Source organism: Eumetopias jubatus, unplaced genomic scaffold (genome assembly GCF_037043125.1).
Source record: "Eumetopias jubatus isolate StellerSeaLion01/CBP00866 unplaced genomic scaffold, mEumJub1_p1.0 scaffold_8, whole genome shotgun sequence".
NCBI classification, from domain to species: Eukaryota; Metazoa; Chordata; class Mammalia; order Carnivora; family Otariidae; genus Eumetopias; species Eumetopias jubatus.
In genome coordinates, this window is record NW_028274814.1 from 133,997,198 (window position 1) to 134,024,886 (window position 27,689).

Below are 27,689 nucleotides of genomic sequence, written 5' to 3' on the forward strand. Positions count from 1 at the left end.
TTATTAACAGATTTCCCCTTAGCTCTTAAAATGTTTTTTTGAGGCTATACTAAGGTTCAGAGCTTGAACATCATCAAGGCTTGGCAAGAACAATGCATTGGTTATTGTTAACTGAGCATGCTTTATTCTAGTTCTGAGTTTGAACATAGAATTGCCTTAGAAAATTCTATCACTGTCGCTTGTGCAGAGTAAAGATGGAAAGAAACCTCACGGTTACACAAGCTTTATGCAGCCTTTTCTGTGGTGGCCGTCAGGTCAGGCCCAAAGCAGGCAGGAAAAAGCCTCATAGCCCTTCCTTCTTGTGGCCCCTCATAAGCAATTGCAAAAGGAAGTGTGTGAGGGGTGGTCACATCGTGTGTTTCTGCAGCCAGATCTAGCCAGCCTGGATGTAGACATTAGTCCAGTGTGAGTACTCTCTCATTTGCATTAGTAAAACCAGGGAGACCCCTAAATCTCAAGAGTTGGAGATTCTCTGCTTTCCTACTCTTAATATGGCTCTATGTAATATTTTTTCAACCTTATCTTGATTTAAAGCTTCTTGGTTAAAATAACTAAAACAAGTTTAGAAGAATTACTGGGTTAAAACATGGCATTTTTCTTCCCACTAAATACGACAAATTCCACCAAAATATGTGCTGAGCCAGACTAATTTATCAGACTGAGTTCCTTGGGCATACAGACTGATTCATGCTCGTCTGCCCCAGCATCTAGCTGGGTGGGCATTCATCATTCATCAGATGCTTACTGAGCAGCAACACACTGGCCACTATGAGGAATTCAAACGTTAGCAAGATAGGGTCTCTGCCTAAGAGGGGGACCTTCTGGGGGAGTCTCTGCTGCTAATGTGGGGGAAGGTGGATGTGAACACAGTACCACAGCACTGAGCAAAATGGCTCCAGACAGGGAAGGGTTATTTTCAGGTGATGAACTAAAAAAACAAAAACAAAACAAAATCAAAAACCCTCATAGAAGAAACGGCACTTGAACTAGGCCCAGAAAGATGGATAAATTTCAGTATATGAATCCAGGAAGGGAAGCCAGTAGCTGCCAGTGTGGAATAGTGCCAGGGCGAGAAGGCACAAGTCATGGACTATCAAGGAGTGTGGCATCCACATAGAAAGTAGTGCAAGATAAGACTAGAAAAGTCAGTTGGTCCCAGGTTGTGCAGCATCTTGATGAAACTCCAGGCCAAAGAGTTTAACTTTGTTCTTGTGCACGAAGAAACTGTTGGAAGCTTCCCATACACCGGTGATCTAATTGAAGGGGTGCTTCAGAACAATTACTCTAGCCAGGAATGTTTAGAGTATATTGGAAATAGAAAGCAGGGTCAGCATGTTACTGCATTGTCTCAAGATACAAGAAGGCCGTTCTCTGTCAATAGGAAGGACAGGGGGACAGCTTTGAGAAATGTTGTGGAGTTACACTTAGCAGTACACCACCCCAGCAGAATGAAAGGGAAGAGATGACTAGAGCAGGTGTGGCACAGTTAACCAAGAAGGGCAACTGGGTAGAGAAATTAGTTTGTGGGGAAACGTGATGAGCTCTCTCAGGGGCAGTTTGAGCTTGAGGTGTTAGTAGAGCATATGCATGTGTAGCTGTGATTGATCAGATAATCTCTTTCCCAGAGTCAACCCTTGGAGGTGCTGCTGCTTCAAATTATGCAAATTCCACTTGGGGCCCGGGAGCCTCCTCCAACAACGGCGCCTCCCCCAACCCAATTCACATCCGGGACAAGGTGATTGTAGACGGGTCTGACATGGAAGAGTGGCCTTGTATTGCCAGCAAAGACACTGAGTCTTCTTCCGAAAACACCACCGATAACAACAGTGCCTCGAACCCTGGCTCTGAGAAGAGCACTCTGCCAGGAAGCACCACTAGTAACAAAGGAAAAGGGAGCCAGTGCCAGTCTGCAAGTTCTGGGAACGAATGTAATCTTGGGGTCTGGAAATCTGACCCTAAGACTAAATCTGTTCAATCTTCCAACTCTACTACAGAGAGCAACAATGGACTAGGAAATTGGAGGAATGTGAGTGGTCAGGATAGAATTGGACCTGGCTCTGGCTTCAGCAACTTTAACCCAAATAGCAACCCATCTGCCTGGCCAGCACTGGTCCAAGAAGGAAATTCTAGGAAAGGGGCATTGGAAACTGATACTAGTAATTCCAGTGCACAGGTTAGCACAGTAGGTCAGGCATCCAGGGAACAGCAGTCAAAGATGGAAAATGCGGGTGTTAATTTTGTTGTCTCTGGCAGAGAACAGGCTCAAATTCATAACACTGATGGACCAAAAAATGGAAACACTAACTCCTTGAACTTAAGTTCACCAAACCCCATGGAGAATAAGGGAATGCCCTTTGGAATGGGCTTGGGGAACGCCTCCAGGAGCACTGATGCCCCTTCACAAAGCACTGGAGATCGAAAGACTGGGAGTGTTGGATCTTGGGGTGCAGCTAGGGGGCCTTCTGGAACTGACACAGCCTCTGGACAAAGCAATTCTGGAAACAATGGGAACAATGGAAAGGATAGAGAGGACTCCTGGAAAGGAGCTTCTGTTCAGAAATCATCTGGGTCAAAAAATGACTCTTGGGACAATAACAGGTCTACGGGTGGGTCCTGGAACTTTGGCCCTCAGGACTCTAATGACAACAAATGGGGTGAAGGGAACAAAATGACATCTGGGGTCTCTCAGGGAGAATGGAAACAGCCGACTGGGTCTGATGAGTTGAAAATTGGAGAATGGAGTGGTCCAAACCAACCAAATTCTAGCACTGGAGCATGGGACAATCAAAAGGGCCACCCCCTCCCTGAAAACCAAGGCAATGCCCAGGCTCCCTGTTGGGGAAGATCTTCCAGCTCCACAGGAAGTGAAGTTGGAGGTCAAAGCACTGGAAGCAACCACAAAGCAGGAAGTAGTGACAGTCATAATTCTGGCCGTCGGTCATACCGGCCCACACATCCTGATTGTCAGGCTGTCTTACAGACTCTTTTGAGCCGAACTGATTTGGACCCCAGGGTGCTCTCAAACACTGGCTGGGGCCAAACTCAAATTAAGCAGGACACAGTGTGGGATATTGAAGAGGTGCCAAGGCCTGAGGGGAAATCTGACAAAGGAACTGAGGGGTGGGAGAGCGCTGCCACACAGACCAAGAACTCAGGGGGCTGGGGAGACGCACCCAGCCAAAGCAATCAAATGAAGTCTGGATGGGGGGAGCTCTCAGCCTCTACAGAGTGGAAAGACCCCAAGAACACAGGAGGCTGGAATGACTACAAGAACAACAACTCTTCCAACTGGGGAGGCGCACGACCAGATGAAAAGACTTCTTCCTCTTGGAATGAGAACTCCAGCAAGGATCAGGGGTGGGGAGGGGGACGCCAGCCCAATCAAGGATGGACTTCTGGGAAGAATGGTTGGGGAGAGGAAGTTGATCAAGCGAAAAACAGCAGTTGGGAAAGTTCTGCAAGTAAACCTGTGTCTGGGTGGGGTGAAGGAGGGCAGAATGAAATTGGAACTTGGGGGAACAGTGGGAATGCAAGCCTAGCTTCCAAAGGCGGGTGGGAAGATTGCAAACGGTCTCCAGCATGGACTGAGACCGGCAGACAGCCCAGTTCCTGGAATAAACAGCACCAACAGCAGCAGCCACAGCAGCCGCCGCCACCACAACCAGAGGCTTCTGGTTCCTGGGGAGGCCCACCCCCACCACCTCCAGGCAACGGACGACCTTCCAATTCCAACTGGAGCAGCGGGCCACAGCCAGTAACCCCTAAGGATGAGGAACCCAGCGGTTGGGAAGAGCCATCCCCACAGTCAATTAGTCGGAAAATGGACATCGATGATGGCACTTCGGCGTGGGGAGACCCCAACAGTTACAACTACAAGAATGTGAATCTGTGGGATAAGAATTCCCAAGGGGGCCCAGCACCTCGAGAACCAAACCTGCCTACCCCCATGACCAGTAAATCAGCATCAGGTAGGCAATGGCTGCTTCTTGTGGGTTTGATAAAGAAAAATCCTAAACCAGGGCGTTTTTATTAAGCTGCATTTATTCAGCATGGCTTTGTTCTGGAAATCTTTCTACATTAACCCTACTCTACTGTTAACAGAAGCTCTCTTTTTATAAAATGATAGTGATAACAGATGCTGGTGGTACATTTTAATGTTCTTTCTTGGCAAAAGGAAAAAGATGGCATCCCTGTGGTAGTCTCCCAAAGTTTGTGGGTTTTGGGTTTTTTTTTTTTTTTGTAATTGTATTGGTCTTGTAGAATCCAAAGAACATATCTTGCTAAACAAACTATGCTCCAGATTTAAAAATGAAAAATTAAAATAGTAGCAGAAATAGACCTGATTTCCATTCAGTTTCTACCCGTGGACATACCCTCTGTGTTTCTCCTTCCCCAGCGAAGGGAAGTATTTTGTGGTGTTCTCGAAGGGGCCGTTGAAATGCTGTAGCACAGCTGGGATCTGGAAGGTTTCAGTCACTTTCCAGATGACTTTTAATGATCACCTCTGGAAGTGGAGTACTTCATGTAAGAAATAGTTCTCTCATGATAATCAGTTGCCCAGAATTAAACTTTCTTCTTCCTCTATTTGAATAGAAACCCCATACCTGGTAAATTAAAAGTAGTGCTAGTAATACCATCTTTGGCATCGTCAACTTGAATGTCCCCATAAAGCATATAATTCAACAAATTAAGGGGATGCACTGTTCAGGTGGGGTTTTTGTTTTTATTTTTAAGGTAGAATTAATATTTAGTTTTCAACTCTTCAAGTAAGCATAGTGTTGAGTGAATGCAGTTATGGCCACTTAGAAAATGATTGCTTTTAACTGGTTCTTTTTTTTCCCCTCAAATATTGAAAAGAATGAAGAAGGAAATAAAGATTGCTCATTAATTCCCTGTCCAGCATAAAACCTGCTAACATGAAAAAAATTCATTATCCATATAATAAAAACCTTCAAACTGTACAGAAAAGCAAAATATAATAAATAAAAGAATCTTAACCCCTAGGGTCTCTTCCCACAGGTAATCCCTTAGAGTTTCGTGTCTCATTCAAAAATTTTGTTCATACCTATAAGCTAAATACATCTACCTTTACAGCTTTTACACAGAAGGGATTGTACTAGATACACTGTTCTTCACCTTGCTTTTTTCATCATACTTTAAAACTTTCCATGTTAGCACATACATTTTTGTCTTTTATTTGCTTTGTGTACAGTATTTATTTCATGGGTGACACAATTGGCCTAACCAGTCCCTTTTTGATAGATATTTAGGTCGCTTCCAACACTGATACAGTGAGCATTGTTGTACATGTAATTTTATGTACTTTACAAGTATATCTATGGTATAATTCCCTGGCAGTGGAATTGCTGAGCCAAAAGTTAAAGTGACAATGCCACTTGCCTCCATGAGGGTGGAACCCATTCGTATTTCTGCCAACAGAACAGAGGAGTGCCTGTTCCTCCCACCTTCACCCCCACCCCATATTCACTCCCTGGATGTTAGGATGTTTCCTTTAACAGATGATTCTTAGAGAGCCGTTTTCTTTCTTTGCAGTCTGGAGCAAAAGCACACCACCTGCTCCAGATAATGGTACTTCAGCTTGGGGTGAGCCAAACGAAAGCAGTCCTGGGTGGGGTGAAATAGATGACACAGGAGCATCGACCACAGGCTGGGGGAACGCACCCTCCAACGCTCCAAATGCCATGAAACCTAGTAAGTGTACAGCATTATTTGTGAGGGAGTCTCCATTAATTTGGGGGCCAGACATTTTGGTGGGGTGTTCTAATGTTTAAACTGTTGTTTCAGTGAGACTGAGGACCGTGAACCTTTGATAAATGATCAGTACCAAATGGCAGTGACTTAGCTGTGCATATGTTAACATGTTTACAGTCTAGAAGTCAGAAGTTAACTTTGTTGATTTTCTTTTATGTTCGGTTTAGTATCTGGGCAGAATTGAAATGTTGACGTGGTGCTTTTTTTTGCCAGTAACTTAAATATTGTTCACCATCTCTCTTTTGCATTTCTGCCCCTTTGTTAGTATAGTTTTTAAAAAGACTTTTCTGGCTTTTACTGTGGAACACAGTCTCTACTGCTCAGTGACTTTATCCTTCTGTTTCTTCCTCGTCCCTTTGTCTCTCCTCTCATACTTCCACCCACATAGGAACACGTAAGGTTTCTTGAACCCAACAAAGATTTCTTCGTTTGAGTGTTTTATACAAAGCATGTCACACTTATTCGTAATCATTGAAATTCTAAGCTATCCTTGATCCAACTGGCAATGTGTAGTCACAGTAATTTGCAAAACTTTGTAAACCGATGCTATGGAGTATCTCATTGGATGTTCCTCAGTTGAAAAATTCAGTTTCAAGTGCCCATTTTCACTTGTTTATCGTTTTCTTAAAAAGCATTCCAACATCTCTTTTCTGCCACATTACAGACTTAAGGAATTATCTTTTGATTTAAAAAATGTGGTCATACTGTATGCTCAAAATTTAAACAAGAATAATAAATTCTGTTGTCAATTTTATTGTATGATATTTATGACTCTTACAGCGCCCCATGAAGAACAGTCTTAGCTATATCCTAGAAATTCATCCTTGAGTCTATAATTTGCATTTTAAAAATTATGAGTCTACTTCACTTCAGAGAAATAGCTTTATAAAGACCATGATTTCATCATGATTTTCACTGTAAAATTGGTTGTATCATCATGGGAAATACCATGCTATAAACTTGAAATAGATCCAAAATGGCTGTTGGAAGACATTAACCAGACCTTTGGCACAAGGAGATACTTGAGCAGTACTGTCAGGATTTCTCCGTGTCTTTCCCAACCTTAGAATCACCCTTCTTCCATCACAGAAGCTTCACAGTTTAAAAAATGTCTTCTCTTCTTCAGGATCGTCTATACTTAAAGCTGTATTTATACTTTCCCTTTGTCTGGGTAATACGAATGTGGAAGGGGCTAGAATGTTTGCCTCACCATATAGATGGATTAGATAAGATGCCAAATACCCTAAAATGCTGCATTCATAAGGACCAATCATTGTGGGTATTGTCATATATAGCTATTACATATGGTTGATCCATTCTTTTCTTAAAGATTCCAAATCTATGCAAGATGGCTGGGGGGAGAGTGACGGTCCAGTGACGGGAACTCGCCATCCCAGCTGGGAAGAGGAGGATGATGGAGGAGTCTGGAACACCGCCGGCTCTCAGGGAAGTGCTTCCTCCCACAACTCAGCAAGCTGGGGACAAGGAGGAAAGAAGCAAATGAAGGTAGCCCACTTTAGAAATGTTTGAGCTTGTTTCTTCATTCTTAGAAGGCAGAACTGACAATTTTCTAGTGGAAGGAGACCCTGAGGTCCTAAGTAAGGGGAAAATACTTTCTCAAGAGCAAATAATTACTTCCTCTTTACTCCTCATCTTCCTTCCCCATGACCTTGAAACCTCGAACTACAGAGCTGTTGCTGTGAGCAAAGTGGAATTTTCAAAGACAGGAGATTTTTTTCACTTTTAGTTTCCTCCATATGATAATAATTCTTTGGAAGCTTTCAAGGCACACTTTATAAATGTTTTATGCTTTTGCATTCTAAAGCCAAGGAAGTCCTTAGGGTAAGTCCCCATGATATATAGAAAAGAAACCAAAGAAAGATAGCTTCTCCAGTGGCGATCAGCATGACTGGTTTTTATCCGATTAGGGAAATTCCAAAACCCAGAACCATTCTTCCAACAAAGTGAAGTGCCAGTGCGTAACCCTGCTGTAGCAACCGGCTGATTTATCTACATCCCATACCGGGGTGTGTTCTAAAGTTGTTGCCTTCCAAAGCGCCTGAGTGGTTCAGTTGGTGAAGCATCCGACTCTTGATCTCAGCGCAGGTCTTGATCTCAGGGTCGTGAGTTCAAGCCCCACACTGGGCTCCACGCTGGTCATGGAGCCTACTTAATTAAAAAAAAAAAAAGAATAAAATTGTCACTTTCCTTGTCTTAGAGCAACTCAATTTCTACTTTGATTTGCGTAATTTGATGAGGACTTTGGTTTCAATCTAGAACGAGTCTTTGTACCTGAACCACTCTCTCAGCAGAGGCGTTCTTTCCCTTCTGCAGGTAAATTGATGGAAATAAGAAATGGACAGTCATATATTTAATTTTAACATGGGAGCCTTGCTGCCCTGTGAAACATTTCACGGTGAATATTGTCCTGGTTTCCAATACCAAGTACCCTCCTGGAAGGTCTTCAGTTGGCTAAGGGGGCTGTACCTTCATCCCCTTTGCCGCAGGATATTAATTTTGTGCTGAATACGGTAACTCAGTAGCCTAAGAACACAGGTAGTTCCTTTTGGAGGCATCCTGTTTAAGCAGCCAGTTACAGTTTCCCTTCTAAGGACTTCTGTTTGCTCCCCTTAGTCACAGAAGGAATTATTCAGTAAATTTCTCAGCATCTTTGTACTCTCATGTTGTCTGGCTTGCTGTGGCTTTGTTTTTGTCATTTACAAATTCCTAGTGAGACAGAATGAAAAGACAGTCGAGGGAGACTGCTGATTGACCAGAATTGAGCGAGGGAAAGGTGCTGGTCCACTCGGGTGGCCCCAAGATGTAATTGATCCAGCTCAGTGGGAATTCAGTGTTTCTGCCCCATGACTGACAATTCTGACCTTTTGCATCCAGGGCCTTTTTTTTTTACTGATTGTGATCAAAGGCAGATAACGTAAGATTTACCATTTTAGCCATTTTTAGGTGCACAGACAGTTCAGTAACGTTGAATACATTCACGCTGTTGTGCAACCATCACCACATCTCGCCACAAAACTCTTTTCATGTGCAAAAATGAGACCGTTTGCGTTAAACAAAAACTACCAATTCTCCCATCCCTCCAGTGAGGGCTTTCTTGACCTTAAAACCTTTAACGTTAGTGAACTCCTTCACTTTCAAGAATAATAAAATCGACATAACAAATATCATCAAACCACAGAGTTTTTATTTGTAGAATGTACAAGTGCACAAAGCCCCATCACCCCCTGTCCCCACCAAGGCCTCATCACAGTTCCACCTGCCTTCTCCGTAGAAGTAAAAGGGGAGCTGATGTTGGGTGTCATGTTTCAGGAAGAAACTAGGTCCCTTAAGAAACAAAAATTCAGGGGCGCCTGGGTGGCTCAGTTGGTTAGGCGTCTGCCTTCACCTCAGGTCATGATCCCAGCGTCCTGGGATCGAGTCCCACATCAGGCTCCCTGCTCAGCGGGGAGCCTGCTTCTCCCTCTCCCCCTCCCCCCGTTCTTGCTCATGCTCACTCTATCTCAAATAAATAAATAAATAAAATCTTAAAAAAAAAAAAGAAACAAAAACTCAGCGCCTGCCTTACTTTGCAGTAAGATCAGTGATGTCTTCTGCTAGGCCTCTTTCCCACTGGGGACCCCTGTCATTTATACTGTGAAACAAGCAGATGAAGGGTACATGGATGAGTCCTCATTATATCCACACAGAGACTAATGACCAGCGTAAATGGTCTATTTTAACAGGCTGGCGCCTATTTATTTTCCAAATGACAGGGACTAGCATTGAACTCCTTCTTTTCTTCTAATACAAACCGGGTTACAAGGAGAGAGTGAAAGGAAAAGTACTAGCATGCAAACATTGTATTTTAGAAGATCTGATATTTCCTTCTGTTTATAAGGTAAAAACACCAGCTGACCTGGGTGCCTGGGTGGCTCAGTCGGTTAAATGTCTGCCTTCAGCTCAGGTCATGATCCCGGGGTCCCAGGATTGAGTCCCGCACTGGACTCCCTGCTCAGTGTGGAGTCTGCTTCTCCCTTTCCCTCTGCCATTCCCCCTGCTTGTGCTCTCTCTCTCTCAAATAAATAAATAAAATCTTAAAAAAAAAAAAAACCCAGCTGACCATATATTTTTCCAGTTACTTCTAATTCAGTGTGACAAATAGAATAAGAATGAAAACACAGATAGATCTAAAGCTTATTAGTCTTTCAGACTAACGGATAAAATATCAAAATAACCATAGTTATAAAGAGGGAAATTTGGGTTAAAAAAGGTAAACTCTTGGTTCTGCATTTTCAATCAGTACTTAAATGCAACTCAGATATGAAGTGAGATAAAATAATTTGGTTCTGAGGTTACATATTTCATTTCTGTAGTGCTCACTGAAAGGAGGAAATAATGATTCATGGATGAATCCTCTTGCCAAACAGTTTTCAAATATGGGATTGCTGGTAAGTTTCATTTTCTTATATGTGTAATACAGCCCAGCTTTTACTTTTAGTACAGATGCTAAGACCACGGCCACATAGAGTACAACATTACAGAGTTAGAAACTGGTTAAGCAGTGTTTCTGATTTGGGTTAAGCAATATTTATCCTCTATTCATTTATTCGTAATTAACTACTCCAATATTTAAAGCTTATAGCTTTTGAATTTGTAGTCCTTGTATCCTTTTCCTTAGGCACTTAGAGGAAGAAAGAGCCAGGCCTTAACACTTACATAATTTTCCCTGACTACTGCTGTACCAATGTTAATATTACAGTTTTGAAAACGGCAGCAACAGCAAAGTAACTAGAGAAAGTATTTGTAATTAATTATATAAGGAATTCTTGTAGGGTTCCTCTTTTTTTTTTTCCTTCTCTCTTGGGAACATCGTGGGGACACCCAGTCCCTGGTTGCCAAAAGACAAATAGCTTGACTTGGCTGCACATTTCCAGATTTGATGACTTGACAAGTCACGAGAAGAAGTTGTCATCATTTGGCTGACACTCGTGGAATTTGATCCTGAGCCGACTGGAACTTGAGCAGGGTTTTATTTCTCTAAGCAGCTACTTAACTATGCTCTGTCCATAGAATTACTGAAGCTACTTCTATGTGAAAATTGAATTTAGGAGTATAGACACCCAACAGCAGTCAAATCAGTCGTATCCTAAACGATCTTGTCTTCATCCCAGTGTAAGGTTCACGTCGAAAGAATCTTGTATACTGCCCGTAGGACACCACAGCTCTCATGTAAATAATGCCATTTTTTTCTCTGATCCAGACTTTGAATTCAAACTTTTAATCCTCCCTCCCTGTTGCTGCTTTTTCAGAGTCAAACTGAAGATAATCCAGGCAGCAAAATGGATTTGTCTGTAGGTGTGTATCACTCCACTGATATGAATGGAATATGTTGTTGTTAATGATGCCATGTTGGATCCCTGCTCAGTTTGAGTTGGGATAGGTGCTGCTCAGCAGACATGAAGGACCATCCTAGACACTAGGTATAGGGGTTGAAAACTCCAAACGGCTGCAGGATCCAGGAAAGTCACGTAAATGAATGGTGTGTGCCAGGTGTAAGCAGGTGGGAGTTGGAGGACACTGGTTAGCTGTGGGGGGCCTGTGTACCACGAAAAGGATAAAGGACTCAGCGTTGCTTGGCCCTTAGCGGTTGTTGCCCTGGAGAGTAAAGGTTCAGCCTTGTCAGAGCTTCCAGTTTTCAAGCAGGGCCAGAAATTTAGACATACATTGACAACCTGATATTTAAATATTGGAACCTAATTCAGATTGTTAAAAACTGTGGTGTGTGGCCAAACCCAGTGTGTCTGTGGCCCTGCCATCCTCTGCCCTCAGGTTGCTAGTCCCGTCCGCACTGGGGTGTTGCATTATTGACGAGCTCCCCCACTGCAGGTGGGGCAGATGCTGTATCAGCCCTTGGTCTGTGGGGTCATCCCTGTGACACTGTTGCTCACCTTGAGGAACTTAAAAAGAATCAGACCAGGAAGAAAGGGAAACAGTCCTGAGTCATAAGGGAAATAGCCTTTGATCTATGATATTTTAAAATCTAAGAATAACGAAAAAGTAAGCTTCCAGGGGCACTGATCATGTCAGTATATAACAGCAAATTTCCAGAGCTGTGAAGAAAAGGAGGAATAACCATGGTACCTGGGAAATCACGAGGCCTTTTTATCCCCAATACCTGTTTCACAGCCCCACACATTGATCTAGCAGACGCTAAAAGGGCAGGAGACAAATTTTCTCCCTGAGCACATTTGAGTTTATGAGCAAGTGATATTCCTCAAACATATCAATAACCAGTGGAAATATTTTTTTAGTCAGATTTTTACCAGGTTGGCCCTAAGTCTCTCTTTCAGTCTTCCATTGAAAACAAGCTACAACTGATAGGAGTTTTTTAAAAAGGAACAAAAGGATCCACATGTCCTCCAGGGAGGGTCCCCAGCAGCCTGAACCAAGGAGATCCTTGTGATCTACACGCAACACCTCAGGGAAGAGAGTGGGGCTGGAACTCCTCGTCATGAGGGAGACATTGGTTCTTGAAATTTTCACTTCTTCTGTGCTCCTTTTCAGGGAGCCTTCCAGATAAAAAATTTGACGTGGACAAGCGAGCGATGAATCTCGGGGATTTTAATGATATCATGAGGAAGGATCGATCTGGGTTCCGTCCACCTAATTCCAAAGACATGGGAACCACAGACGGTGGGCCTTATTTCGAGAAGGTGAGTCGAATCCTTTGTTTAAGACCATGATTGATGCGAACCACTTTGGTTCCCATTTGTTCTTTTGGTAATCAATTCCAGGAGGAAGCATAGAATTATTGAATTAATTAATGAGCAAAACGCAAACATCACCTGCATGTAAGTGGTGATGTAAAAACAGTTGATGTCAACAGGTGATTACGCAGAAGCTAGCACCATCTGTCTTTAGTATGTGAGTATTGTGAACAAGGTCTGAGTGTTTAGAAATTTTATGAAGTTTGGAAGGGGGAAATGAATGGTCTTTTTACAGTAGGGCAAATAAATGCACACTCGAAACATGTAGAAGAAATTTTAGAGACAAATTTATTCCGAATACTTTTTTCTGCTGCTATACAATGAGAAATTAAATTTGGGATCTTGTGCACATAATCCGTATCTCCCAAGGCCTTGCCTTCTAGCTTAGTCAAGCTGGCCCAGAACTTTCTCTTTTGTTATTTCTAAGAGAGTTCCTTTGTTCTTTCTCCATTCCCCTAGTGACCTATTTTTAGTTACAATGGTGTGCTGTCCAAATTCTCAACTATCTGATTTAAAGAAGTCGTTTATACCTAGTTCTTTTGATTTTTATCATTCCTGATGGAGGAAATAATTCCTTGATTCAGAATACTGATAGCCCTGGATCTTCAGAAAGCAATTAAAACCAAAAGTTTTAGATCTGGCACATTTTTGACACCACTGATGATGCTGTTCCAGGCAGCAACAGATTCCCAAGAAGCTTACTCTGGCTTCTCTTTCAGCAGCCACATAGAGTAATCAATATTAGATGCATAAAAATAAAGTGTCTGGCAATTTTTATCCTAGTGCAATGGACAGAATGTGTTACTGACTTAGAGGATAAGAAAAAATCCATATCTGAGATGACAGATGGTGTCTCTTGGGCCAAGTGTGATGACTCTTATCAGATCCAAATTCCATCCTCGTTTATTGCTAATACACTCTTAATTCTGTTTGTTCCTAGTGTTTCTCTCTTGTCCCTTCTTGCATTCTGTTGCTTCACTAACCAACACTCATTGTGATTGGCTAACTCCTACTACTTTTCAGCTGACTTTGCCTTTCTCCAATCAAGATGGGTGCCTTGGGGATGAGGCTCCCTGCTCTCCCTTCTCCCCTTCTCCCAGCTACAAGCTGTCTCCCTCTGGTTCCACACTACCCAACGTCAGCCTTGGAGCAATCGGCACAGGGCTCAACCCCCAAAACTTCGCTGCTAGACAAGTAAGGAGGCCTCTCAAATTTACAACTGCTTGGCTGTGGCCTCGCCTTGGCCCTGGTCTGCAGTTCATTGCATCATTTGTCTGTCTTGGGAAATTTGTTGATTACTGAATGCACAGAATGATACTAAGTATAGGCTTTAGATCTCTTAGCCCGTAGAACCCATCTCTCCTCATATTTTCTCAACATGGATTTTATTTAAATCTGTTTCTTTTGTCTTCTCATTTTTGGTCATAAGTTCACATTTAAGAAGTTAACTAAGTTCTAAGTTAAGCTAAGTTCCTAAGAACTAGCTTAGGAAAATGTTAAGGAGGCTATGGAGGTACCTTATATCATCTAACTTAGCAACAAATTTGCCATTCTTAACCTGGGATTGAAAGGCAAGTGATATTTTTGAAGTCCTTTCAATTTAGTAAAACTTCTAAATAGAAAATGGCAGCAAAACTAGTAGGAGTAACTACTTGAGGGTTACAGCATCTTAAAATCTAGTGTCTTTAAGTGTAAAATACAATAATTGCCCAGAGAGAGGTAATTTGATAGGGGAGAATGAAGTTTTGGGAAGACTGGATGTTTCCTAGGGGCGGGCCTCAGTCCTCCCAGGAGGGGCCCTGCACCGGGATTGAGACTGGCAGGGCAGGCCCCTGGGGCCCCCCCACCTCCACGGGCCTGACATAGCGCGGCAGGCCTCTGTCAGCCCACAGCAGCTCCGGGGTAGTTCTCGAGGAGAAAACCAGGAATTTGGAGAAAATTCCTCTGTGACATGACCCCAGTGATGATACTTTCCTAGCCACAGTTCTGTGACCATTTACCTGTCACCGTGACTCTCACCTCAGGATGTCATGGAAGGACATTTAATTATTCATTGTATCCATTCTGTTTCCACATGCTGACTTTCACAAACAAGTGAAAAGGTATTATAAAACACCTCTCACACCATAATCCTTCAGTTGCACACAGGTCTTTCATATGCTTTCTGATTATTACTGTAGCACATTTTAAAAATGGATCATATAATATCCATGTGTTCAGTTGGTTATCTCTGGTTTGGGAGTTATGGGTAATTTCTTGTTTTCTTTTTTTATATTTCACTGTTTTTCTTAATGTTTCCACAGAGGGCATAGACATGTATTGCTTATATAAACAAAGAAGAAATAATTGTATCAGTGGTTTGGGGCAGCTCTTTTTTTTTGGACTGAAGCATAGAAAATATAAAATAGTCCTAACACTCTTGATTAATGATAAATACAAACATGCCTACAGAATTTCACATTTATCAAGAGCCATTAGTATATAATTTTTAGTATAACAGACCAGCCAAAGTAGCTGGCACTGGACTCTAAGGAAAGGTCATTCCTCTTTGGGTTTTTTTTATCCTAAAAATGGAATGCTACAAAGTCCATTGTGAATCCGGTGGATACACATTTTATCTAAATATGGTCGTGGTTCTTCTACACCATTTTCGTGCAGGCTTAATATAGTTCATAATTAAAAATTAAAATGTAAGATTTTTATTTTCAAATCACAGATTTCAGTCAGCTTGGTAACCTTGTTTCTAATTTATATGCGTTTCTATTTTAAACACTGTAGTTGAGGCAGCTATCACCAATAAATACTAAGACTCAGGTCATCATAAAAGCCTTATATTCAACAGTAAAGCTGTAGAAATAACCATATAAACCACCATTAACATACATATAAGCATTTGATGACTGTTTTCCTAATTTCTAAATACAGTCTTAAAAAAACCTCTGTATGATTGCCACTAAACTTATTACTCTGAGAAATAGCTACTTCTGAGCCAAGAAAATGAGCAGCAGTGCCAGGGTTCCATATTTAAAGAGAGAGAAGGTGTTTTTTGATAGACTGCTGTTGACCCATCTATATTATTATCCATATCAGATGTATCACAGGGCTTGATATGGCTTTAGAGACACTTGATAAAGCAAACCTAAAACCTCTGGGCACTGGGGTGGGGGTGGCATCTGTCCACTGGGAATGTGCAAATAGGGCCTGATTTTATAAAAACTAAAAAAAGGCAAATTCCTTCTTATATTTCTTACCAAAAGAGAGGTTGGAATTTAAAGCAGTTTGGACTTTTTAAAACATGGATCCTGGCAAAGAACTTTAGCTACCAGAAACCCCACCATCCAAGGACCCAACCATGAGTAATTAGCATCTAATAACAAGGTCATTACTTTTAAAGTGTGAGAATGATCTTAGCAGAATAGTCTCAGTGAAACAGATGTTTCCTGTGTTCTTGAGAATGATCAGTAGGTAAGCTACCAAATCCCACAATCTTAGAAAAATTAGAGCCAAACCATGTCACCTTAGAGTGACAGTTTGATTAGTAAGACAGGGGAAGTGGAGACATTACCACTTGTAGAATTAAAGGTCTTTTCATGTTTAAACAGTTTTGGGGAGATTTAAAATTCGTGGTGGATCTTTTGATTTTCTTTTATGAGATATACACAGGTTTTGATTGCCTTTTCTACTTTTATGTTCATAGCCATTTTTATTTTCAGTGCTTTTAAGTTCATTAATTTCCCGACAGCAGTCCCTTAATCTATTTTGAATCATTAAGCCATTGAAATATCTCCAGTGTTCTAGAACTTAAGGGTGCTGTTACAGAATTCTTCTTTAAAATTACGTGAATCCCCACTATGTCAGGGAGAAGATGTGACTTCAGTTCAGAATACACATACTTGCTACAAGCAGTGGTACAGCTGTCTTCACTAAAGATATTCAGTGGGATGTTGTCAAGTATATGGAATTGGTTGACAATGACATTTGCATCCTACAGACTAGGACTTTATTGAGCTCGGGGAATACAAAGAAGGAAGTATTAAGCTGGTGGTGGAAAGACAGAATGGAAAATTAATATGACTTGCTGATGGGTGCTATCAAAGAGTGTTTAAAGTGTTTTGAGAACATAGAGGTGGACTCAGTTAATTTCAATGTGAAACGAGGAAGAAGGTATGGGGAAGACTTCCTTTATGAGGATGACCTCTGAGCTGGGCCCCGAAGAGGCCAAGTGGAGATGGTGTAGAAGCTTTCCTCAGACAGAGGGAACAGAGTCAAGTTCTTTGCTGAAGGGCTGTTCTCGGCTTGAAACAAGTCAGAACAGAAGGGCCATCATCTAGCCCAGTTTCCTGTAGCTCTTTGATTAGAATAGTCTAGAAGTGCTCCAGTGAGTTGGTCCTCCAGAAATCAGGGAATTAAGCTTATTTTTAACCAGACTAATGTTCATACATTGGAATGAGAAGTTAAAGGTGAGTAATGGGGTTTTTTTGGTATCCCTGTAATGGTTTTTCACTTTTTCCCTTTTCTGCTTTTTTCTTTTTTTTCTTTCTTTCTTTCTTTCTTTCTTTTTTTAACCTCACTCTTGATTTAGATTTTCTCATCTAGCAAAGAAGGGATCAAGCAGGCCCAAGACAGGGAAGGGTGTTCAGATCTGAAGTAGGGTTCTCATGGAGCTAGGCTACGATTTGGTGGCACTGATTCCATGATTGAACTAATCAATTCAGAGGCATTATGTCCTAGTGTTGTTTTACACTTGCTATTATTCAGAAGAAGCCTGCATTTGTACTCAGGTGCCTTTCAAGATGGAGCTCAGATTATTGGACTTGAGAATAAATTTGGCAAACCCAATCTTTAAAAAAAAGAGAAAAGAGAGAATAGTTGAAATAAACATTATATTGCCTATACGTTTCAATTGCAAAAAAAAAAATTAGTGCATTTTTTTAACATTTGACCAAATTTAACCCTTTTGGTTATAGAGTGCGTCCAACTGCAGGGGTGGTGGTGCTGTGCGCATGATTTGATTTGAATAATTTTCCCAGGCATTCCAAGACCAGGAACGTTTCAGTTATAAAATTCTGTGATTCCGTGGAACACAGGATATGATTCTTCTGAGGGATAGAAAACCAGAACTGTTTCTTTTTTGCATTTTCTTAACATTAACAAAAAGCCTTACTGTTGCTGTTACATTTACAGGGTGGCAATCATGGTTTGTTTGGAAATAGCACAGCACAATCGAGAGGTATGCACACGCCAGTGCAGCCACTAAATTCTTCTCCTAATCTCCGGGCGCAAGTGCCTCCCCAGTTTATTTCCCCCCAGGTAAGCAATTTTATGTTTCCACAGTTCATCAATAAAGCCTATGCAGGTGGTTATCAGTTACCAACTGACAGGTTTTATGAGCATAAAAGAAATCATAGTTACCTAAATGTCTAAAATGTAAAAAATCTAGATCAAGATATTTATTTACTTATTTATAAAGATTTTACTTATTTATTTGAGAAGAGAGAGAGAGAGAAAACACAAGCAGGGGGAGGGGCAGGAGGAGAAACAGGCTCCACACTGAACAGGGAGCCCGATGCAGGGCCCGATCCCAGGAAGCTGGGATCATGACCTGAGCCGAAATCAGACGTTTAGCTGACTGAGCCACCGAGGTGCCCCCAGATAAAACTTTTTAGAACAAAATGTCAAACTCATTTCTTTATTGTATCATACATATAAAGATGTTTTTGCATGAAAAGCATTATGATTATATTCCTTTTAGACGTCTCTATATTTTTCTAATACTGCATTGATTGTTTTAATTGCATGTAAATAAAACTACTTTATAAATCCTGATGTGTCAACATTCTGAAGTTGGTTGCCGTTGAGGATTTACCTGCAGATAAACAGGAGAATAGCCAGGCTCTGGATTACTCTGAGAAGTTTTTAGGAGATGGATTCTGAAATACTGACTAGGTGCTCTGGGAGGGGGGATTTAGAATGAAGTGGCAGAGACTTACTCTTGGAGCAGCTCTGTGTTGTGGGGTAAAGTCTTTTGGGAAACCTTTTAGATCCGTTTCTTAGTTGGAGATGTGCAGTGAGTTGTTTGCAGGGTATAGGGGAGAGATTTGTGCCACAAACTGTCCCTCATACCTCTTTGTGAGAAAATGGATCTGAGGAGCAATATAAAAGCAGAGGAGTCCATGTAAGGATTCAGTGCGTGACTTAGTCTCCTTAGAATGTTACTTCGGTGAACCAAGATAAAGAGCTATGAGTGTCCCATCCTATAAAAGGGGGTGGGACACTTACTAGGTCCAACCAACAGGTTGTAAAGGGTCAGGTTTTGTTGCTGTTTTGTTTTTGAAATATAAGACATAGGCTTAAAATATTTATTTGAAACCATATCTTATAGATTACAAATTCTGTGTTTGACATTGAGTCCATAACTATCTTAGTAGGGGAGAAAATGTTCGTCACCCCACCCTCTCGTCTCCATGGTCCTGAGCCAGGTGTCTGGGAGTCTTCTTGGTGTCTCTCCTTCCTTGACCCTCTAAGTTCCAGTCGTCCCCCAGGCTCCAGGTAGCAGTTTGTCCTGTAAACAGAGCTGCTCCCAACTTCCCCAGCACTCCACAGTCACTGCATCTTCTTAACTCCCAGAGCACCCTCCAACATTACTGGTTGTCAGGCCACAGTCCTGTGGTTATCAGATGTCTGCAGTGTGCCTGGTGGTGGAGTTGGCCTTGCACAGATGCAGAAACTGCCGTCTCCTATCATACCCTCCTGGAGCTGGTGGGGATGATGGCAGAGTACTCAGCAAATAGGCAGTGTGATAAATGTTACATAGAAATGTCTAACACAGGGGCGCCTGGGTGGCTCAGTCGTTAAGCATCTGCCTTTGGCTCAGGTCATGATCCCAGGGTCCTGGGATCGAGCCCCGCATCGGGCTCCCTGCTCCGCGGGAAGCCTGCTTCTCCCTCTCCCACTCCCCCTGCTTGTGTTCTGTCTCTCGCTATGTCTCTGTCAAAAAAGAAATGTCTAACACAGTTTGGGAGCTGGGCGAGGCCTCGCACTGGGAATGACATTTAAGCTGGGTCTTGAAGAATGAGTCAAGAGTTTGCTGAGTACAGCTGGGTTAAAGCTGCCTTCTAAGCAGCAGGAGCAGCTTGGACAAGGAGCAGTAATATCTGGAAGAACATGGTATGTTTGGGACAATGCAATTGATTTGAATAATTAGTTTGAGCTTGTTGAAGCATATAGATGTTGTCTAGAGTGGGATAGGAAAAAACTAGTCAGGAAGTTTGGCACCAGTTTTGGAAAAGCTTTGTTTGCCTTGCTGAGGAGTTTGGACTTTGTCCCTTGTAACCATTATCTGGGTCGCTACTTACAAATACAGTTCCCAGGTCTCCCCCAGTCTATTGAGACAGAATCTTGGGAGTTAGGGCCTAGTCACCCCCTGGTGATTTTTATCTGCACCCTAAAGTTTAGCTGCTGCTGCTGCCGCCGTAGATACTGTAGTATTGGGCAAGATTTTTCAGCTGAGTGGCAGTGCAGGAAAACTTATGTTTTAGAAAACTCACATTGACAGAAATGTAGAGGACATGTTTGAATGGCAGACTTACTAGAGCAAAGGAGTCCAGGGAAGGTGGTGGCAGTGAGAATGAAGACAGTGTGAAGATCACAGATGGCCTTTGTGTTGTGGAGTACCGTGGTCTGTTCTCCAGTCTCTTCTCACCGTATCAGCAGCATCTGACATAGACGGTCACACCTTCCCTTCTGAAACTTTTCATTCATTTGGCTCTTGGACACCTTGTACAGTGGTTGTCCACCTGCCTTCCTTTGTCCCTCTCCTTTACAAGCTCCTCCTTACCTCCCCGACATTTACCATCAGAGAGCCCCAGTTGGACTTCTCGACCCTCTTGTTCTCACCATCTACAGCCGCTGCCGGGTGATTTTGCCCAGTGAATGGCTCTAAATATTGACAGTCACAAGACTGTGTCTTCAGCCCAGATCTATCTTCTCAATTCCATAGACCTCTGGGCATCTCTATTAGGATGCCTTACAGGCACTTCAAGTCAGCATGTCCAGAACAGCTTGTGATTTCATCCCGTACTCGCTTCTAAAACATCCTCTTCCTCCAAGTAAATGGCGCTCCCATCCTGCAGGTGCTCAGGCTGCAGACCTCAGAGCTAGTGTGGGGGGGTCCTCTCAACTCACATTCAGTCCATCAACAAGTCCCCCTTCAGAACTCTGTTCTGAACCTATTTCCTCCCACCTCTGCTAGCTTGACCCGTGGCAGGCAACCGCTGTCTCTCTCCCAGAAGTGGCCTCCCGATGCGTCCTGCCCGGCTTTCTGTAGCACCTGCCTGCTTCCAGTGTCTTCTCCACCCTGCATTCTGAGGATCCTCTAAAACCGCAGTCCAGGGTGGCCCTCAGCCACCTGAGCACTTGAAATGTGACCAGTGGGGTGGAAGAACTGAAATTTTAATTTTAATTGATTTAAACTTAAATCGCCACACCTGGTTGGTGGCTACCGAACGAATACTGTAGATGGGTAGCTTTTCTAGCATCACAGAAAGTTAAGGGTAAGTCATGTCACCACTTTGTCCTCTCATGGCTCCCTCTCTCACTGAGAATACAAAGCCAGCTCTTTACTGTGGGCTTTGTTGCTCTTGGTGACCTCCCCACCCCAGACACCTACCACTCTCCCTCCCGTTAGTTCTGGCCTCTCCAGTCAACTTGCCCTAGGGCAGCAAGCGTGTTCTGGACCGCTCTTCTCAAAGACTGCCCCCGGGTTCCATCCTTCAGACGTCTGCTGCCATGGTGCCTTCTCAGAGAGGCTCTCCCAGGCCAGACTATGCACAGTACAGTTGCTCTCCTCACCCCCGGGCATGTGCTAAGCTTCACGGTGGCCGAGTCTGTGTCTGCTTTGTTCACTGCTGGATCCTGAACATCTACAACTGCACAGGGCACGTATTTTGAGTAAATCTATGTCAAGTCATGGGAAGATAACATTTCAGAATGATTTAGTAAGTGGAATTGTTAGGGAAAGCATAGTTAACTTAGTCTAAGAGACCTCAGGCTGCCAATCCCTTTATGACCAAAGCATCTTATCTGTGTGGAAAAGAAAAGTATTTGTGTTCTACATTTTTGAGATTTGTTTATTTAGCAAAACATGGTTAACGCTTATTTGATGCATAATGGGGACAGAATATTAAACAATGGAAACTTCAGTTTTTTTCCTCACATTTCCAAATTTTAAAAAAGCATTTGGGTAGCTCTTTTTTTTTTTTTTAAAGATTTTATTTATTTATTTGACAGAGAGAGACACTGTGGGAGTGGGAGGGGGAGAAGCAGGCTTCCCGCGGAGCAGGGAGCCCAATGCGGGGGCTCAATCCCAGGACCCTAGAATCATGACCTGAGCCGAAGGCAGATGCTTAGTGACTGAGCCACCCAGGCACTCCCCCCCTTTTTTTTAAGTCAATATAATAACTACACTGAAAGTTTGGATAACAGAAGAAAAAAATTCTTCCAGGAACCCCCAACCCAGATGCAGTGACAGGGATTATTTTTACAAAATCCCCTGTTCAGACCATTCATGTACGGGCATGCTTTTCACATAATGACATTCGTGGTCACTTTATCCTGCTGTTTCTGTTAACTTTGGGTCATACCTAGTATTTTCCCTGTTACAACATAGTCTTCCTGTCGATCACTCTTAATGAAGAAGGCATAATGTTCCATCAGGTAGATTTACTTTGATTTCCTGAAACATTCTCTTCCCCGTTACTGGATATTAAATTGTTTCTAATTTTTCACTGTTGTAAATAATGCAGTAGAGAAACCCTTATCCATAGATCTCTTTTTTAAAACATCTTGTTTGTTTGTTTGTTTGTTTGAGAGAGAGAGAAAGCAGGCATACGAGCAGGGGGGAGGGACAGAGGGAGAGGGAGAGCAGGCTTCCCACTGAGCAGGGAGCCTGATGCTCAACTGGATTCCAGGACCCCAAGATCATGACCTGAGCTGAAGGCAGATGCTTAACCGACTGAGCCACCCAGGCGCCCCACCCATAGATCTTGTATGCCATCTTATACATCGATCTGTGCCCACGTTATTTCCAAATTTAGTTGCCCAGAATGAAATTTATGGGTCAAAAGACATGAACACCTAATTTTTTTGATAAATAATATCACATTGAAACTCATCTTTAAGATTTGCTACGGGTGTTCCAGGTCTTGGGTTTCTACCTTGCCTTTTTCCTCCTGTTGCTCAAATATTCAGAAAGTAACATGTTCTACCAGGCTTTTGTGTTGCTTTAAATTGCTGTCGTTTTGCACCTGCAGTGCTTCCTTAAATGCCATATTGACTCCGACTAGATCTTCCTTTTCTCCAGCCCAGCTGGAGATTGAAGGGCTTTTAAGCCAGAGTAATTAACTCCCTGCTACGGGAATGTGCAAACCTGCACTTTAATTACTCTGCAACCCAGGCATGAATAGCCATTTGCCAGGAGCCTAGTGGTGCTTCTCTCTGGTCCTTTTGTATTCATTGAAGAAGGACAGTGCATGTGTAGTCTGGGGAAGCGAAACGTTGGGCAGAGCTAGACAGGAAGTCCTCAAGGGTAACCTTTCTAGTCTTTATGACTGTCAATTTATGGCACATAGAAGATGCTGGCATCCAAATTAAATTTAAAGAATAAAACAAGCATTTCTTTATAGTCTTTCTGTATCTATCTTTAAACAGTATAGTTTGATTTTGCCTCTTTTTGCACTTTATGTAATAAAAACATGCAGTGTGTAGCCTTCTCTGACTTTTTTCACTTGACAGTGTTTCTAAGATTTCCCCATGTTGATTTGGGCAGTTGTGGTTCATATAGTATTCTGTTACATGAATATACCATCGGTTATTTATCTCTTCCACTACCAGTAGACATTTGGGTAGTTTCCAGATTTCTGCTATTATGAGCCATGCTGCTATGAATATTCCTATATTTGTCTCCTAGGATGAATTTGTTTCCTAGGGTACTGCTGGATCATACGCATGTTTTACTTTGAATGGTGGTTTCTTTAGCTAATTTCAAGGGATAGGAATATTGGAGGTGGGTGGGAAGCATGTCTCTTGGCAAAGGATGGCATCCGTTCTCAAGACTGAAGAGAAGAAATCAAGTGACTAGCTGATTTGTTCAGTAGAGCTTTTAAAACTGAACGGAGAAGTGGGAAGAAAAGAAGCCTCAAACAATGGCTATTTATTTCGGAGGCCAGCGGATTGGAAAACAAAATAAGCATAGTAGATTTCCCATGAATCACAGAGTCCTTTCCCTTTGGAAAGGAAATTAGAAACAATGCTGATGGCCTAGAAGCAGGACTGTCCCATAGAAGTACAGCACAGACCACATAATAGAACATAAAGTTTTTGGTAGCCACATTTAAAAAGAGAGAAAGAAACAGGTTAATAATATATATATTCTTTTTTATTTTATTTTTATTTTTTAAAGATTTTATCTATTTGAGAGAGAGAGAGCACACGAGAGGGGGGAGGGTCAGAGGGAGAAGCAGACTCCCCGCTGAGCAGGGAGCCCGACGCGGGACTCGATCCAGGGACTCCAGGATCATGACCTGAGCCGACGGCAGTCGCTCAACCGACTGCTCTGCTTTCTTGGCCTTCTCCTTCCCCTGTCTGGGTGGCTCCTTCTCTTTTGTTATTTCTTCTTCTTCCTCCTCCTCCTCTTCATTGTCCAGAGCAGCAGATTTACTGTGAGGCTTGGCCTTCCCCTTTGACTTCTCTTCCTTGCCCTTTCTGCCCTTCAGCCCAGGCTGTTGTTCCTCAGATACAGCCTTATTGATCCGATTCTTCTCCAGCTTGGCAGGCTTAGGAGGATGTTTTTCTTCTTCCTCCTCACCCTCACTCTGATCCTGAACCAGGGCTGCAAAAACATTACCAGCCTTGGTTTTCTTCCCTCCTCGGGGTATGGGGGCAGGGACCTCATCCTCATCACCGGCTGGCACAGAGAGTTTCTTAAGACGCTCCATGAGCTCTTTCTCTTCTCCATCATCATCCACATCCTTCTTCTGCCGGCCTTTTCGGGTGTCTCGTTTCTTTTTTTGCTGCTGCTGTTGCTGTTGCTCCTTCTCCTTGAGCACTTTCTCTTCTTCCCCAGCCTGTTTGTCTTCTACAGCTAGCTCCTCAAAGAACGTTTTTTTGGTCTTTTTGTCCTTCTTCCCCTTCTTCACCACTCTGTCTGTGGGGCTCGTACTCTCCCCATCCCCGATCCATTCGGGTTCCGGCGCCTGCTGCTTGGGTCCCTTCGGCATCGCGGTGGCAGTTACAGCTACTCTAATAATATATATATTCTTTAACCCAGTAGATCTAAATTATCATTTCAACCTGTAATCAATAGTTAAAGATTATTATTGAAATTTTTACTTTTTTTTTTTTTTTTAATACCAAGTCCCTCGTCATGGCCACATAACTGGTGCAGAGGTACCATGCCGAGGAGTGGCGTGCTCACTCTGAGCTCACATCGGCTAGGCCTCCCAACTGTTAAGGTAGAAAATCAAACAAGTATTCTCATTGGTTGGCAACCCTCAGCATCTCTTAGAGTGTAGGGAGGAAACATCTGGGAGAACTGTTACTTTAACCCAAAATATTTCCCAAAATGACAGCATTAATAAGTTAAGTGAAAGTGGCTGAGATCTTGAAAGAAAATGAGTTGCTGAGCCCCATACAGGAAACTTGAACTTAGATGTTTCTAGACTAGAAAGTATCAAAGGAAAGGTAGGCAGGTATTCTTGTGACTGTGGCAGGGATGGTGACTCAGAAGCATTAATTTAACTCTGACTGTTATGCTAAAGAAAGATACAGTGGGAAGACCCAGTGGGTCTTCTGATGAAAGCTCTCTGATGACTCAGATTTCAAGGGGGTACTTTCAAAAGATGGAAAGTTAGAGTAGCAAGCAAGGGTGAGTATGTGTAAGAGTTGTGTTGTGGGGTTGCAACATAAAACAAACAGACTTGCAAAACAACAGGCAGATTGAAAGAGCCTTCAGAGCTTGGTTTGGTGCAGTTCCAGTGACTGGGAAAAGAATCTCTGCTTTGGACTACTTGTATTTGTATTAAATGATTAAATGGAAATTAAGTTAAATTAAGTGAAAATAAAATTTTTACTGCTTTTGTCTTCTCCATTAAGAACAAAGATGTTTGGGCGCCTGGGTGGCTCAGTCAGTTGGGCATCTGCCTTCAGCTCAGGTCATGATCCTGGGGTCCTGGGATCGAGTCCCGCATCGGGCTCCCTGCTCAGCGGGGAGTCTGCTTCTCCCTCTGCCTGCCACTCCCCCTGCTTGTGCTCTCTCTCTCTGTGTCAAGTGAATAAGTAAAATCTTTAAAAAAAAAAAAAACAAAGATACTCAAAAGGGTTAAGACAAATTAAATCCTACAACAGAGAAAGAATTTGTGAAAAGAATTGCCAAGCCCTTCTGTGATCTTTGAGGAAGTCTGGGGATCTTCAAGGGGAGTTTAATAATGACAACTCCTCTTTCTTGCACAAATCCTGAATTTTTAAGATGAAGGCATGTGGGGTCAGAATATCCCCTTTACTACTGAGAAAGCTGATCTCGGAGAATGTGAGCTTCCTAATACTGAATTACAAACCTAGCCAGCAGTAACTGGAATGGGGCAACCCTCCCTATAGGTTTGCTGCCAAAAAGAAAGGGCAGGAGGCCCAGAGTGTTATGAGCAAGGTGGGCACTGACAAGGAAGTGAGGAGAATGGGGAAGTTTTTAAAATAATTTTTGAAACAATAAGGGAAGTGGTTTAGACTGATGAACTTGGTGCTAATTCTAGGCAAGATTCTAGACTAGATATCAAAAATACGGCTTTTTGAGCACCTGTGATAAGAAATCAAGAATCATAAATTTGCTAACAAGTCTTAACTGATTTTCTTTATTAGTTAAAAAATCTTGGATTATAAGAATGATACAGTTGTTGTCGAAATCTCTATTTTGACAAGCCATTTGACAAGCTGTCTCTGTTTTAGACAAGATGTATAAATATAACTTAAATGCTAAAACAGTTGTGTGGATTAGTAAACGATCGACTATTCCCAGCCCAATCACTTTTGGTTGGAAAGAAGTTTTTACTGACATGCTACTAGATTATCCTCAAGCTCTGTCAAGTTCAAGATTCCCATCAATGACCAGATAGGGAAACACAAACTGGGAATAAGTAGAATAATAGGTTAAAAAAGAATTTGGTGGACTAACTGTTAATAAGTTAACATACAATATTCATGGGGTACCTGGCTGGCTTATTAGGTAAAGCATGCAACTCTTGATCTCAGGGTAATGAGTTCCAGCCCCACAATGCGTGTAGAGATTACTTCAAAAAAAATTTTAGGCACCTGAGTGGCTCAGTCGATTAAGCATCTGCCTTCAGCTCAGGTCATGATCCCAGAGTCCTGGGATTGAGCCCTACATTGGGCTCCCTGCTCAGCAGGGAGCCTGCTTCTCCCTCTCCCTCTCCCTCTGCTGCTCCCCCTGCTTGTGCTCTCTCACTCTGTCAAATAAATAAATAAAATCTTTAAAAAAAAAATTAAATCTGAGGCGCCTGGCTGGCTCAGTCATTTAAGCACCCAACTCTTGATTTCATCTCAGGCCATGATCTCAGGGTTGTGAGATCGAGCCCCAAGTCAGGCTCTGCACTGGGCGTGGAGGCTGCTTAAGATTCTCTCTCTCTGGGACACCTGGGTGGCTCAGTTGGTTAAGCGTCTGCCTTCAGCTCAGGTCACGATCCCAGGGTCCTGGGATCAAGTCCCACATCAGGCTCCTTGCTCAGCGGGGAGCCTGCTTCTCCTTCTGCCTGTTGCTCCCCCTGCTTGTGCTCTTTCTCTCTATCTCTCTTGATCTCTGACAAATAAAGTCTTAAAAAAAAAATTCTCTCCTTCCCCCCTCCTCCTTGTGCTTGCTTGCTCTCCCCCCCCAAAAATTAACTCTTTTTAAAAATTAAATCTTAAAAAAAATAAAATAGGGGCGCCTGGGTGGTTCAGTCAGTTAAGCGGCTGCCTTCGGCTCGGGTCATGATCCCGGGGTCCTAGGATCGAGCCCCACATCAGACTCCCTCCTCAGTGGAGAGCCTGCTTCTCCTTCTCCCTCTGCCTGCAGCTCTGCCTGCTGGTGCTCTCTCTCTATCTCTG

General features: G+C 42.7%; 1 protein-coding gene across 6 annotated transcripts in view; it reads left to right on the top strand.

The window, feature by feature from the left end:
* The window catches only part of TNRC6B (trinucleotide repeat containing adaptor 6B), a 241,071-nt gene that overhangs the window by 190,267 nt on the left and 23,115 nt on the right, over positions 1-27,689 (top strand). For 4 of the 6 annotated variants that reach the window (XM_028115711.2, XM_028115709.2, XM_028115707.2 and 1 more), the window contains 7 exons: positions 1,626-3,968; positions 5,554-5,712; positions 7,103-7,278; positions 10,146-10,220; positions 11,082-11,127; positions 12,337-12,485; positions 17,724-17,849. In XM_028115711.2, the coding sequence (XP_027971512.2) occupies positions 1,626-3,968; positions 5,554-5,712; positions 7,103-7,278; positions 10,146-10,220; positions 11,082-11,127; positions 12,337-12,485; positions 17,724-17,849 (3,074 nt within the window). Of the gene's footprint in view, positions 1-1,625; positions 3,969-5,553; positions 5,713-7,102; positions 7,279-10,145; positions 10,221-11,081; positions 11,128-12,336; positions 12,486-13,562; positions 13,734-17,723; positions 17,850-27,689 lie in introns of all 6 variants that reach the window. The other 2 variants (XM_028115713.2, XM_028115710.2) reach the window with 2 other exon arrangements.